The 13,249-nt window shown below is 54.4% G+C and overlaps 1 protein-coding gene across 1 annotated transcript; it reads left to right on the top strand.

Annotated features, from left to right (window-relative positions):
- Nucleotides 1-345: 345 nt before the first annotated feature.
- Nucleotides 346-11,661, top strand: CRYBB2 (crystallin beta B2). The gene is made up of 6 exons (XM_023646611.2): nt 346-542; nt 1,815-1,894; nt 5,089-5,207; nt 8,336-8,468; nt 9,629-9,771; nt 11,402-11,661. The coding sequence occupies exons 1-6, from the start codon at nt 488-490 to the stop codon at nt 11,568-11,570; spliced, it is 699 nt and encodes a 232-aa protein (XP_023502379.2). The 5' UTR covers nt 346-487; the 3' UTR covers nt 11,571-11,661.
- The last annotated feature ends 1,588 nt before the right edge of the window (nt 11,662-13,249 follow it).

The following is a 13,249-nucleotide window of genomic DNA, read 5'->3' as shown; positions in this document are numbered from 1 at the left end:
CTTCCCAGGAGCTTTCCAGAACAGTCCAGGCTGGGCTAGTTCCCCGCCCTGACACTTCCCCCAGAGCAGAGCTTGGCGCTGAATCCATGTCTGATAAATATTTGTTGAATGGACGGATGGATGGATGGATGCTGGATTCTGCCAAACTGCCCTTCTTTACTTGTTTTTATTCCCAGGGCCACTGCGATTTGCCTCCGCCTGCCTTCCCCCAGGGCTTGACTGACCACATCAGTGAACCCGGCATGCCCCCGGTCCTGGCAGCCGGACGGCTGATGCATGCAAAGTGAGCATCTCCTTGCCCGGCCGCCTGACCACCCGGACGGCCGAATCTGAAAGCTAATGACATTATTGTGCAGAGACACAATGTCTGCGGGCATTTGCTGACCCGGCTTTGGTGCGGGCTTAATCCGGCATTCTCGCCCTGCCTGCTTTCCGCGGGCCACAGCCGTCCCCCGTCTTGGCACCGGCGCTCCTGGGGAGGGTATAAATGCCACCTCCCGCCTGCCGGGCTTCACGGGCGCTCTCGGGGGCTGGTGTCGCTGGTAAGAATGCCTCTCTTGCTTGCCTCGCCTTTTCTCTCAGCCTCATCCCTGGTGGAAAGGGTGGGGGACCTGGGTTCGAATCCAGGTGCTACCGCTTTCTGACAAGGTGACCTTGGGCAAAGACTTCAACGCTTTAAGCCTTAGTTTTCTCTTCTGTTAAATGGGGAGAGGGATCATAAAACCTCCTTTGTGGTGGGCTTAGAGATAAGGTAGAGGAGTGGTCCAGCGTGGCACCTGGCATGGAGTGGGTCCTTGGGCAACACTCTTTCTTGATATTAGACAGTCCATCAGCATCCTTGTTTTGTTAGTGACTGGGGAGGAGAATGTGAGGGTTTGCAAGTGGAAGGAATCAGAGCACTGCAGGTTCAGCATCCTTTCTCATCGGTGAGTCAGCTCCGTCCACATCCACACACGCTCCCGGGCGCGTCCAGCTCGGGGAGCGCTGGTGGGCAAGGGAGCAGCGCAGCTCCCAGGCATCTGTCAGCAACAGGTCATTTCAAAGCCACTAGAGCTGGGTGGAAATGACCCTAATAATGCCATAATTGCTGCAATTTACTGAGCTCAGAGTGTGTTCCAGGACCGCTGCCAAGTGCTTGCAATCTTCTGCATTCGGTAATTGACTGGGCACGACCCGCTCATAGATACTATTAGGTGACATTACTGTCCCCGTTTTGCAGCACAGAGAGAGCATGACCTGCCTCAGTGCTGGCAGGCGGCGGAGCCAGCTCCTGAGCTGGACCAAGTCAGCTTAATCTCCTTTAGTCTGAGAACGCCGATGACCAGGGACTGTCCTGGCCGGACCTCCGTCACGGTGACAGGCCCCCAAGGCTGATATCTTAGGCGAGAAGAGCGGGTTTGGCTCGCAAGCTGCTTAACTGAATTTATTTTTTCTGAGGGATGTCCTGGCCGGCCTCTAGTGTAGAAGGGGCTTCTGGAAGCTGGACATTGTGTCTGGAGAAGGAGGTCAGGTTCCCTGTAGCATCACTCGTCTGAACTGAGTGACGGGGACCCACCTGAGACCCCCTTACGCGGCAGTTTGTCACTTCATTTTCTAGTAGGTCTCATTTCCCCCCTCGGAGCTGGCCTGGACACAGAGAAGTGAAGCTAAGGATGGAAGTTCGGCTGCTCCCTGACCCCACCACTCTAGGACAACCGGAAATCAGGGCGACGAAACACGGGGTTTGGGGCTGGACGGGTGTGGCCCCGAAGGCCCCCGGGGAAGACAGCCAAGGGCCCAGAGAGGTCCTCACTGCTGCTCCCTGTGTCTTCCAGGTCATTCCTGCACCACACACTCCACCATGGCCTCAGACCACCAGACCCAAGCGGGCAAGCCACAGCCCCTCAACCCCAAGGTGGGTACCACGCCGGAGGCTCCTCTCCCAGACTCGGTTTCCTTTCTGCAAAGTGGGCTCGGCATCTTCCTTCCTGGGGTCCCCCTCTCTGCCTCCGCCCTCTCTGGCCTGAGTCTTCCTAGCTTGCACCCTGGGGGCTGACTCAGAAGATCCCCCCAAGCTGGTACGCCAGGATTCCCAGCACCAGCTTTCTTCAGCTTTGGCGACTTATGTGTCTCTGTCTTACCCTGCACCCCATTGTCCAAGGGAGGGTCCCCAAAGCTGGGGCGGACCCTCAGTCCAGTCTGAGAGGGGGCTTGTGAATGGGAGGTGGGGAGGGATTCCTGACTCCATACCTGCTGTGTGACCCAGGCCAGCCGCTTGACCTCTCTGAGCCTCAGTTCCATCCTTCGTAAAGTGAGGAGACTCAGCTTCGCGGCATAGGGTGGTTGTAAAGAGGCAAAGGAAACGGGGTCAGCCTTGCGCCCGGTCTGCGGCGTGTCCACTGGCGGCCAGCTAATGGTGATGCTCCGCTTTCCCAACCTCCCGCCCCCTGAAGGGCGGTGGGATCTTAGTTCCATGTCGGACTTGTCACACCCGATCTGCCCCCGACCCTCTGCCACCAGCCCTTCACCGGCTGCCCTGCTGTGCTGTCTGCTGCAGGGGCTCCAGGAATGGCTTCCGTCCCAGAGCTGCCCTTTGCCCTTTGACTCGGAGCCTCCCCGGCCAGGGAAGCTTCGGCTCATGCAGCCTCTCAGCTGCTCGCCCCATTCTGGCCCTTAAGGGGCTGACTTTCCAGAGGAAAGAAGGCAATACACAAAGGAATACACAACTTCAAGGAGTGAGAAGAGCTGCGAAGAAACGTCAAGTAGAGTCAGGGATTCCCGAGAGCAGTGGTGGGTGGGGCACGGTTGTGTCAGCTGAAGTAGTCAGGGAGGGCCTCCCTGAGGAGGTGACCTTGGTGTGCAGACCCGGGCCCAGTGAGGGAGCAGTCATGGGAAAGTCGGGGTATTGGGAGAGAGAAGAGCATTTCAGACAGAGGGTATAGTGAGTGCAAAGGCCCAGGGGTCAGAACACGCTGGGCGAGTTTGAGGAACAGCAAGAAGGCCAGGGCGACATGGTTTAGAGCAGGGCCCTCCAGCAGACACAGCACGTGGGCCACGTGTAACTTAGTATTTCCTGGTAGCCACGTTCAAAAAGTAAAAGGAAACAGGGCAAATTAATTTTCACCTTATATTTTATTAAACCCAATATATCTTAGTATATAATCAACAGAAAAATTATTGGGGGCTATTTTACATTCTTTTTTCACACTAAATCTTCAAAATCTGCTGTGTATTTTGCACTTACAGCGCGTCTCAATTTGGACTAGTCGTGCGTGTGTAAGAGTCTATGTAACTAATCGCTACCATTTTGGGCAGCGCACGTTTAAAGGACTGGATAACATGTTCAAAATGTTAGCATCCATTTGTTGATAGTAACAAGAGCAGCAGCAACAATACGGAGCCCCGGGCTCTCCGGGGCTTTTCAAATGCGTGGAGACGGGGCCTTCCTTGCCCTCCTCATGCTTGCAGCCTTTGTCTCCCAGGCCAGGATGATAATAAACTAGCCCCTAACTTCCATATTCTTTTTTTTTTTTTTTTGAGGAAGATTAGCCCTGAGCTAACATCTGCCACCAATCCGCCTCTTTTTGCTGAGGAAGACTGGCCCTGAGCTAACATCCGTGCCCATCTTCCTCTACTTTATATGTGGGACACCTACCACAGCATGGCATGCCAAGCGGTGCCATGTCTGCACCTGGGATCTGAACCGGCGAACCCAGGGCCGCCAAAGCGTAACGTGCCCACTTAACCACTTAAGCCACCGGGCCGGCCCCAACTTCCAAATTCTTGATTTTTCTCAGGAACCCTAGAAAATGGGCATGATCTTCCCTTTTACAGATGGAGGAACTGAGGCTCAGAGCAATCAAGTTGCTTCTCTGGGGTTGCCCAGCTGGATGCAACAGAGGCGACAGCAGAGCTGGTGTCTCCTGATGCATCCGTGCTCCAGTCAGTGACCATAAAGGCTGGATTGAGCCTGTGGAATTTGAGCCCTGCTGGGCCTCCCTTCCCTGGCTTTATCTGCCTAATCCCCAGCCTGAGAGCAAGCGGTGTGTTTACCCAGCCAGTGCTGACCATGTGGATTGCGCGGCTGCCCCTCCTGGGAGCCCGCTGCCCGGAGCCCACCTCTTCATCCAGAGGGAGCTCCCTGGAGGAGGTGTGGCCGGAAAACCTCTGCCCCCAGATGCTCGCTGGAATCGTGAAAGGGGGCCGCTGGCCTCCCCTTAGCTCGTGGCTGTGAGGCCGTGAGCGGCCCCTTCACTCAGCAGAGCTTCCGTTTCCCTGGTGGGATCCTGCTGGCCCCCTTCCCGGGGCTGATGAGAGGACCAGGGGAGGCAAAGGGAGCAAAGGCCCCTTAAGACGGATCCCAAGGGAGAGGGCAGAGGAGGACCTGCAAAGCCGGTGGGGGTTTAAGGAATGGACATGGGCATGTGTAGTTTTATGGGTGAAATCGGGGTGGGGGTGTAGATGGCGGTACTGGGCCAGCTCTGACGGGAGCAGGAGAAGCGGTATGGTCTAGCATCTTGCAACTCACGCTGTGTTCCACGGAGCAGCGGTACCAGCCTCAGCCGGGAGCTTGTTAGAAACACAGACTGGGGCTGCCCCCCAGACCCGCCGCCTCGGAAATCGCATTCCATCAAGATGCCCGTGTTTTGCATGCGTGTTAGAGTTTGCCCAGTGCTGCTTTAGTGGGAACAGCATCAGACAAGCTTGGGCTCCAATTTCAGCTCTGCCACTCACCCACTCAGGCTCCGTACCACGTCCCTTAATGAAAATAATGATGCCTCCCACACACAGAGCAAATCCTGTGTGCAAACCATCATGCTTCTCTGACCCCTTCCTGCAACCCCGTAAGCTAAGTTCTGCCATTATTTCCCATTTTACAGATGGGGAAACTGAGGCCCAGTGAGGTGAAATACTGGCTCAGGGTCTCAGAGCTGGTAACTGGCAGAGGCAGGACTGTCTGACGTTCTGTTTCCTTCGTGACTCCCAAGGGTGGAGCCTTCAGCGTCCTTCCAGGCTCTGTGAGCCCCTCCCCACCCCCACCCAGACCCCCACCGCCCTGCTCTCCCTCCTCCGCGTCCTGACGGGGGTCTGACTCTCCTCCCGTTACAGATCATCATCTTCGAGCAGGAGAACTTCCAGGGCCACTCCCATGAGCTCAGCGGGCCCTGCCCCAACCTGAAGGAGACTGGCGTGGAGAAGGCAGGCTCCATCCTGGTGCAGTCCGGACCGTACGTACCTGGGGGCCTCGCCTGGTCAGGGGCTGCCAGGGTGGGGCTGTTGGGCTGTGGAGCTGGAGCGGGCTGCCCTCACCATGCTCCTAGACCGTGCGATCTGGAGACCAGGATTTGGGGTCTGGCAGCCTATGGAGAGAATCGGTGCTTTGGAGTCACTTAGAGCTGGGTTCAAATCCTGGGTCCACCACTTCAGGGCTGTGTGACGTTGGAACAGCAACTTTCCCTCTCTGAGCCTCAACGTCCTCCTCTGTAGGCTGAGGACAAGTACATCCCCTTGAGGATGAAGGGAGAGAGCTCATGTGAAAAGTCTGGCCCTGAGGTCAGCCACTTCCTCGAGGCACAGAGATGGCCTCAGGGACTCTCATGAACCCTTCGAGAGCTGTCAATCTCTGGCTCCGGGAGTGTCCTTGTCCTCCCGGGAGGTTTAAAGCTGGATGTCCCAGCTCTGCATCCACCCTCCGTCCCCAAATCCTGACCACTGGGCCTTAGCGGACTCGCTGGTGCACTTGGGGGCAGCAGGCCTGGGGCCCCCGACCCAAGAGAGGAGCAGAGGTCATTGGTAGGATCTGATCCCCTCATGTCACACAGCTGAGCCCGGCCTGCAGGGCCTCTCCTGGTGGTCCCTGACCGCTCCTTCTCTGCAGGAGCCTCAGGACTCAGGGGCCGCCACCAGCCACCCACCCCACAGCTCAGGGCATGTGGGATGGCCGAGGGTCCCGGGTGATGGGCACCCCACCTCAGGGCTCTCAGGGAATTGTGCAGCGAGCAGTGACCCTGTCGAGTCAGAATCTGCTGATGCCGAGAACAGCGAAAGGGACATCTCAGGGCATCTGGAGTACCTGAGAGCGTGCCTTCCTGGACCACTGAGGTGTTGATCATTTAAGTACCACATCTGATTTTCAGGCGTCTTTATTTATTTATTTCATTTATTTTTTATTTTTTAAAATTAATTTCACCTGCTTCTTTTCCTTTCTTCTTCTTCTTCTTTTTTTTTGGTGAGGAAGATTGGCCCTGAGCTAACATCTGTTGCCAATCTTCTTTTTTTCTTCTTCTCCCCCAAATCCCCCAGTACATAGTTGTATATTCTAGTTGTGAGTGCCTCTAGTTGTGGCATGTGGGACGCCACCCCAGCATGGCCTGATGAACAGTGCCATGCCCGCACCCAGGATCCAAACCGGCGAAACCCTGGGCTGCTGAAGCAGAGTGCGTGAACTTAACCACTCAGGTTTGGGGCCGGCCCCTGTCTTTTTTTAGAATTTGGATGGAATGGATTTTATGCTCCTCTGCTTTCTTTTAAAAAGTATAACCTCTGATACTTTTTATTAATTATTGTTTATTGTTTAAAAGTAAAAAGAAATGGTTTAAGGCCAAAAAAATATGACTCTCATCTTACCACTCAGAAGTAACCATTGTTAAGATTTTGATGTAAATCTAGCTTTTTCTCTGTATACATATGTATAGCATGATCCAATTTTGATTAAATATATATTTATAAATATATAAATACATAAATATATAAATATGCATATTTAATCAAAATCGGATGCTGCAGTACATTGTTTCCTGATTCATTCTGTAAACTTTGTAACACATCGTGAATTCTCTCCAGGTCGTGGAACAGCGTCCATGCTGGAGTTTGTCAGTGTCTTTGAGACAACTCCGCGTCAGTCACAGGAGGGTGATGCTTTGAAATGCAGGCTCCCGGGCCCCATCCTGGTCCCTCCCATCCAACTCCTGGGTCTGGAGCTCAGGAATCTGCATTTCACAAGCTCACCTGGTGACGTTTCTGCCTGGGTCAGTCTGAGAAGCCGTGTCCGCCCTCCTTACTTTTCGTGGTCTTGTAACCTTCCATTATGGGATATGCCATCATTTACTTCCCCAAGCCCTGCCTATTAGATGTTGACGTTGTTTCAATTATTTGATATTATAAACAATGCCATGATGAACATCCTTATTCATGGATCCCTGAGGTCTTGACAACTGGTTTCTAAGGACACTTTGCCTAAAGCAGAATCGCTGGGTCAAGAACTCATCCTCCAGGCTGGCCCTGTGGCCGAGTGGTTAAGTTCGTGTGCTCTGCTTCAGCGGCCTGGGGTTCACCAGTTCAGATCCCGGGTGTGGACATGGCACCACTCATCAGGCCACATGGTGGCAGGCGTCCCACATACAAAGTAGAGGAAGATGGGCACGGCTGTTAGCTCAGGGCCACTCTTCCTCAGCAAAAAGAGGAGGACTGGCAGATGTTAGCTCAGGGCTAATCTTCCTCAAAAAAAAAACAGCAAAGAGCACATCCTATTCTAAAAGAGACAAGAAACACGACCTCCCCTTCCACTAAGGACTTGGATTCCTGTTCCGAGCTGTCATCACGCCGGGCGGCAGCGTGTGCCCCTGCAATGAGCAGCCCCTGAACGCTGGGCATCGGAATCTGTGCCCTCGTTTTCCTATTTCCCCGGTTAGCCATGCCCCCCCCGGAAGGTAATCATTCCCTTTAAGGTGCTGTCTGTGGATCTAAGAGACTGTTAGAGTTTTGTGCAGAGTAGGAGTCAAGAGGCTTCCAGCAAGAACAGAAGAGGAAATAGACCCAAAGAGACAGATCAGCGTGGGCCGGGCGCACGAGCCGTAGCAGCAGTGGTGTCCAGAGCCCGTCCTTGGAGGTGCAGGCTGACCGGGCACATCCCGCCCAGCTCCACGGTCGCTGACGTCGCACTGACAGCTGGGGATCCGCCGTGGTGGGAGGACGGGTACCACGGAAACTGGCAAATGCTACAGTCCCGGCTGCTTGGTTGTCGTTGCTCTTTTTGGGGAGCCGACTGGTCATTTACGAGCCCCAGCGTGGGGCTCTGTGCTTCTGTATTTGCTGTTGGGCCGTCTTTTGCGCTTCCTTCTTTTTTTCCCCCCCACCCCGGACTGTGTTCTGGATGGCTGAAGGCAGCATGGTGCTGGGTTCTGGATATTTGATGTGATTCCGCTCTTGGATTTGCTGTGCTCGGATTTATGGTGCCGCTTCTCCCTGATGAGCTGGGCGGTGCGAGCCGTGTGGCCCGAGCAAGCAGCCAGGGTCCCCGCGGAGGAGGCTTGGCGTGAGCCTGACCTGCCCCCCCTCTCTCTCTGTCTCCCCGCAGCTGGGTGGGCTACGAACAAGCCAACTGCAAGGGTGAGCAGTTTGTCTTTGAGAAGGGTGAGTACCCGCGCTGGGACTCATGGACCAGCAGCCGGAGGACCGACTCCCTCAGCTCGCTGCGGCCCATCAAAGTGGTGAGTGCCCCCCCCCCCCCCGCCCGCCCTTCTCCCTCTCTTCACACCTCAGGGCCAGAGATCCAGGGACCAGCAAAGAGCCTCCGCCTCCGGCGCTGTGCCCTTTCTGATTGGCGGGGGACTTCCTGGCTGTGTGACCTCACATAAGTCGCTTCACCTCTCTGAGCCCTCAGTTTCCTCATCTGTAAGATGGGCATATTAGTATCTCCTGTGCTGAGATTCCAACGTGCTCGCCCCGAGGGTTGCGACATTGCACCACCTCAGGGGTCTCCATTCACAAACTTGGAAATGCTCTGGGGGCGCTGTTCACATTCTGTTCTGTGTGGACTGTGCAACTGCCGACAGAGCCATTGCTCAATAAATGATACCCATTGTAAATATTCAAGGAAATTCGGGGTTTAGGGATGGAGGAGAAGTGGTTTAGCTGTTGGTTGGAACTCACGCCAATGTGACCTTTCAGTGCTTCTCTGATCCTAATTCTCACTAGCGTGTGAACTCCTGGGGAGGGCGAAGACCCCAGCAATGCTCAGTTACACCCCCAGACCTTCCCAGCCCAGTCTAGCCCTCCCCGGAGCTTAGTGGAAGGTTGGAGAACATGGCACTTAGCCTGCCACAGCCCGGGCTTCCTACGTTGGCTCCGGCGCTCCCAGCTGTGTGACCTCGGGCAAATCACTTTAGCTCTCTGAGCCTCAGCTTTTTCATCTGACAAATGGCAAAAGAATAGTTTAGAGGATTAAAGGAGATAACTAAGAAAAATGTTGCAGGAGTAGGAAGATGGGAAGAGCTGTGGAGATGAAGGAAAGTCAAAATATCTCAGGTGCACAGGAAGCCTCTGTGTGTGTAGATCACGGCTGCCATTTATTTTAAAAAAAAAACAAAACCGGGGGGAGGAGTTGAAGCTGGGGAAGGGAAAATGACATTTTAGAATCAAACATTCCCCAGAGTGTAGATTCTAGAGCATCCGCTACGTGGAAATAGCCCAGTAGGAGCTCAAAGAGGCACAGTTTGCTGACGCCGGTCACAGACATTCACGTGGGGGGGTATCGGGTGGGGGCTGTGGGGGAGCGTGTGGATCCAACTGCGGGGCATAAAGACGGGTGGGAAGGCCCCTCCTGGGCACCCCCGCCACTCACTCACTTTCCCTCACTCCCTGTCCACAGGACAGCCAGGAGCACAAGATCATCCTGTATGAAAACCCCAACTTCACCGGGAAGAAGATGGAGATCATAGACGACGACGTGCCCAGCTTCCACGCCCACGGCTACCAGGAGAAGGTGTCGTCCGTGCGCGTGCAGAGCGGCACGTGAGTGTGGACCCAGCCCGGGCTCGCCCCGCCCCGGGAGCCCCAGCCCTGGGGTCCCCAGTCCCGCTCTGCCCCGAACTCCGCTGATCTCGCACCCTCCCCACCCCCGTCTTCTCGGTGGAAAATGGGCGTCGAAGTTCTCAGTCTGTGAGGCTTTCAACCCCCGGAGTTCCATTCAGACCTGCCTTGCGGGCCATCCCCCCGCCCCCCGACCTTGGAGGAGAGAAACCGGGGCCTTAAGCTCAGCCCCTGAGATCAGGACTTATCTGCTGGGGGGCGGGGGGCAGGGGGAGGTTGAGACAGAGGCTCTGGGGTGGCAGAAGGGTGGGGCGGAGTCGAGCGTCCTGACAAAGCTGCAGGAGGCAGGAAGGACAGGAGCTGGCCTGTTACCACGCGAGTTCCCAATTTTGGAATCAGGGGTCATTTTCCACCAAACGACACTTCTCTGGCACATAAACCTTGGCCGTTGGCATTGGGGGGGTTTCTCACTGTGAACAATGCGGATTCCGCGGGGTCCCTGGATGGGCTTCGGGCCTGCTGGAACCGACTCCTAAATTTTCAGAATTTTTGTGAGCTGCTTGTTGAACTGTTGGTAGCTTGAAATCAGCCGTGGTGGGAGTATTTATACCCCAGAAACTGGAAAATGCTACAAAACAAGACTTTTTCCCCCAAGAGAGCTAGTTTACCAATGCACACTGGCTTCCTGGGGTTTGTCACACTCCTAAAGTAGTGTGCAGTGTTCTGTGTTCGTATTCCCCTTCATTTGCTCATTGAGTCATTCATTGATTCAATTTGCCGAGTGCCACCGGGTGCCGGGTGCCAGGTGAGGTGCTCAGGATGTCAAGGCTAGGTTAAAGAGACCTGGCTTCAGGTCTGGTCAGAATCAACTGTTAATAATGTAAGAATCCACACGAATCTAGACTCCTTCCCTGAGGAAGGGACTCTGGAGCTGAGATCTCAAGAAAGAGTAGGAATTGCAGGGGCCAAAAGGCGAAGGAAAGGCATTTCGGATAGAGAGCAGCATATGCAAAGGCCCTGTGGTGGGAGTAGCCTGGTGAGTGTGAGGGCCTCCACAAAGGCCAGAGTGGCTGGAGTGCAGAGAGGTAGGGCATGAGACTGAGAAGCAGGGCTGGAGGTGTCCACAGGGGCTGGCCAGGCAGGTCCTTTAGGTCAGGGCTGTGATGTTTTCTGGGGAGAAAACTGTGATTTTCATTGGGTGCTTAAAAGAGTGACTGACCCCCTAAATGGTGACAGCCTCAAATGGGAAAGGGATTATAGTAGGCTCCTGGGACCTCGCCCACTCTCCAGCCTCACATCTGGCCTGGGGGTTGGGACAGGAGGGGACAGGGGTGGCAAAGAGGCCTGTCTTAGTCTAAGTTGAAGATCATCCCTTCCTCTGACCCCAGTATGAGGCCTTCAGTCAAAAGTCTCTTGAGAGGTAGTCAGCTCCCCATCAAGAGAAGGAAGAAAGCAGAGGCTGGATGCTGGAAGGGTGGTGGTGCTCCTGCCCGACACTCAGGAAGCATGAAACGGTGGGGAAGCTCCACCTCCCTAATGGCTTAAGGATGCTGTGTCTTTGTCTCTCCTCCTGCTCCCCCGTCCGTCCCCTCCTCCCGCTCTGGCGCTGCAGGTGGGTCGGCTACCAGTACCCCGGCTACCGCGGGCTGCAGTACCTGCTGGAAAAGGGAGACTACAAGGACAGCGGGGACTTCGGGGCGCCCCACCCCCAGGTGCAGTCCGTGCGCCGCATCCGCGACATGCAGTGGCACCAGCGGGGCGCCTTCCACCCCTCCAACTAGTGCCCCCCATTTCCTCCCTCCCAGGGCCCGGGGTGCTACCCAGGAGCCCCCTCACCTCCCAGCGAGTGAATAAAGCGTGACTTGCAACTTATCTGCGGCGGAATCTTTTATCTCCAGGGGGAGCGGGGTGCTGCATGTGTGTATGTGCACGAGTGTGTGTGTGCGTGTGTGCAAGAGACAGAGAGAGAGAGAGAGAGAGAGGAATCAGAAAGTGTCTGGGGGAGGGCTAGGACTGCAGCAGGGCCCTCGCTGAGTCTGAGGTATTCAGCTGTGTGACCTTGGGCACATTGTCCAACTTCTCTGAGCCTCTGTTTCCTCACTTCACTAACAACCCCCTTTGCCCCGTGAGTGACCAGCTTGGCTGACCTCCTGGGCTCCCTATTATGTGGTCGCTGAGCACAGTCACTCTCAGGGGCCTGTGATGGACGTAAAACATACCCGTTCCTGCCATTCCCACACTATTGTGTGCCCTTCAGCCTGGGAGTTCTTTTAGATCTGCCAGAGGAGTCGATAATCCCCAGTCCCCACCCCGTCTCCGAGGGAGCTCACAATCCCGTGTTTGCAGTGGGAACAATGAGGGTTGGGTCTGAGTCCAACAAGCCTGGAGTCAAACGGCTGTTCTGGCGCCCGGGCCAGTGATGGGGCCTCTGGCAGGTCATTTCACTTCTCGATGTTTCCTCTTGGAAAAATGGAGAAAAATACTGCCTCCCTACAGGGTTGCTGCGAGGACGAGCTGAACTAACCCGGATGTTCTCCATATAAAGCCCGTCGATTCTTGGTTATCCGTCGGGCAAGGACCCGCTCCCAGAGCACAGCTTCTTTACACATCGTTTTCGGCATCTTTGATGCAATACTTTTAATTTTCCACGTGGTCTGACATCAGCCTGCTCCCCTATGGCCAGCACCTTCCATGTCTTCTTGAAGAAATCCTTTCTAACCCCAGGTCACAGATACATCCTCCGACACATTTGTTTTCCTAAAAGTTTTGAAATTTTGCTTTTCACCTTTAATTTCTCCATCCTTCCGGGGCAGAGTTTTGTGCACCATGTGTGGCAGGCATCCAATTTCTTTCTGGATTTCTGTTTGTATTTTGTTTTTTTGTTTTTTTTTTTTTTCACTTTGGGCCACTGTCGTCCTGGAATAATTTACTGAGAGGTGCATTTCAACCACTGTGGAGCCATGTTACCTGTGTCACATATTAGATTGACACATTTGCCTGGGGGCTATTTCTGGGCTCTCTTTTCTGTTCCTTTGGCCTATTTGTCTGTCTTTATTGTTTCAATAACCACTGCTTTGTAATAAACCTTGGAATGCCCTAAATCCTTATTCTTCAGGAATATTTTAGATATTCCTACCCCTTTATCCCTCCATATAAACCCATCCCCTCAAATTTGAAAAATGCAAACCCTTTGGAATGAGCTAACATGGTTAAAGTGATTACCAGGGAGGTGGGGACTAACCAGCACTCAGGACACCTTACTAGCTTCCATCTCTTCATTCATTCTTCAGCCAATACTTTCTGAGGCCTGTTGGGTTCCTGGATCTGGACAGAGCAGAGGACACAGCCCCTGCCCCCAGGAAGCTCCCATTCTGGGGACTTTGGAACGGCTTGAGGATAACACCATGGCGATTATTATGGGTTGAATTGTGTCCCCCTCAAATTCATATTTTGAAGTCCT

This window comes from Equus caballus, chromosome 8, assembly GCF_041296265.1.
Source record: "Equus caballus isolate H_3958 breed thoroughbred chromosome 8, TB-T2T, whole genome shotgun sequence".
Classification (NCBI taxonomy): Eukaryota; Metazoa; Chordata; class Mammalia; order Perissodactyla; family Equidae; genus Equus; species Equus caballus.
Note: the sequence above shows the minus strand (reverse complement) of the source record. Positions and strands in the feature narration are given on the sequence as shown.

Coding starts and splice junctions, on each gene's coding strand:
- CRYBB2 (XM_023646611.2), top strand. CDS start 488: ATGCCACCTCCCGCCTGCCGGGCTTCACGGGCGCTCTCGGGGGCTGGT. Junction 1,895..5,088: donor CACAGCCCCTCAACCCCAAG/GTGGGTACCACG, acceptor CTCCCGTTACAG/ATCATCATCTTCGAGCAGGA. Junction 8,469..9,628: donor CGCTGCGGCCCATCAAAGTG/GTGAGTGCCCCC, acceptor CCCTGTCCACAG/GACAGCCAGGAGCACAAGAT.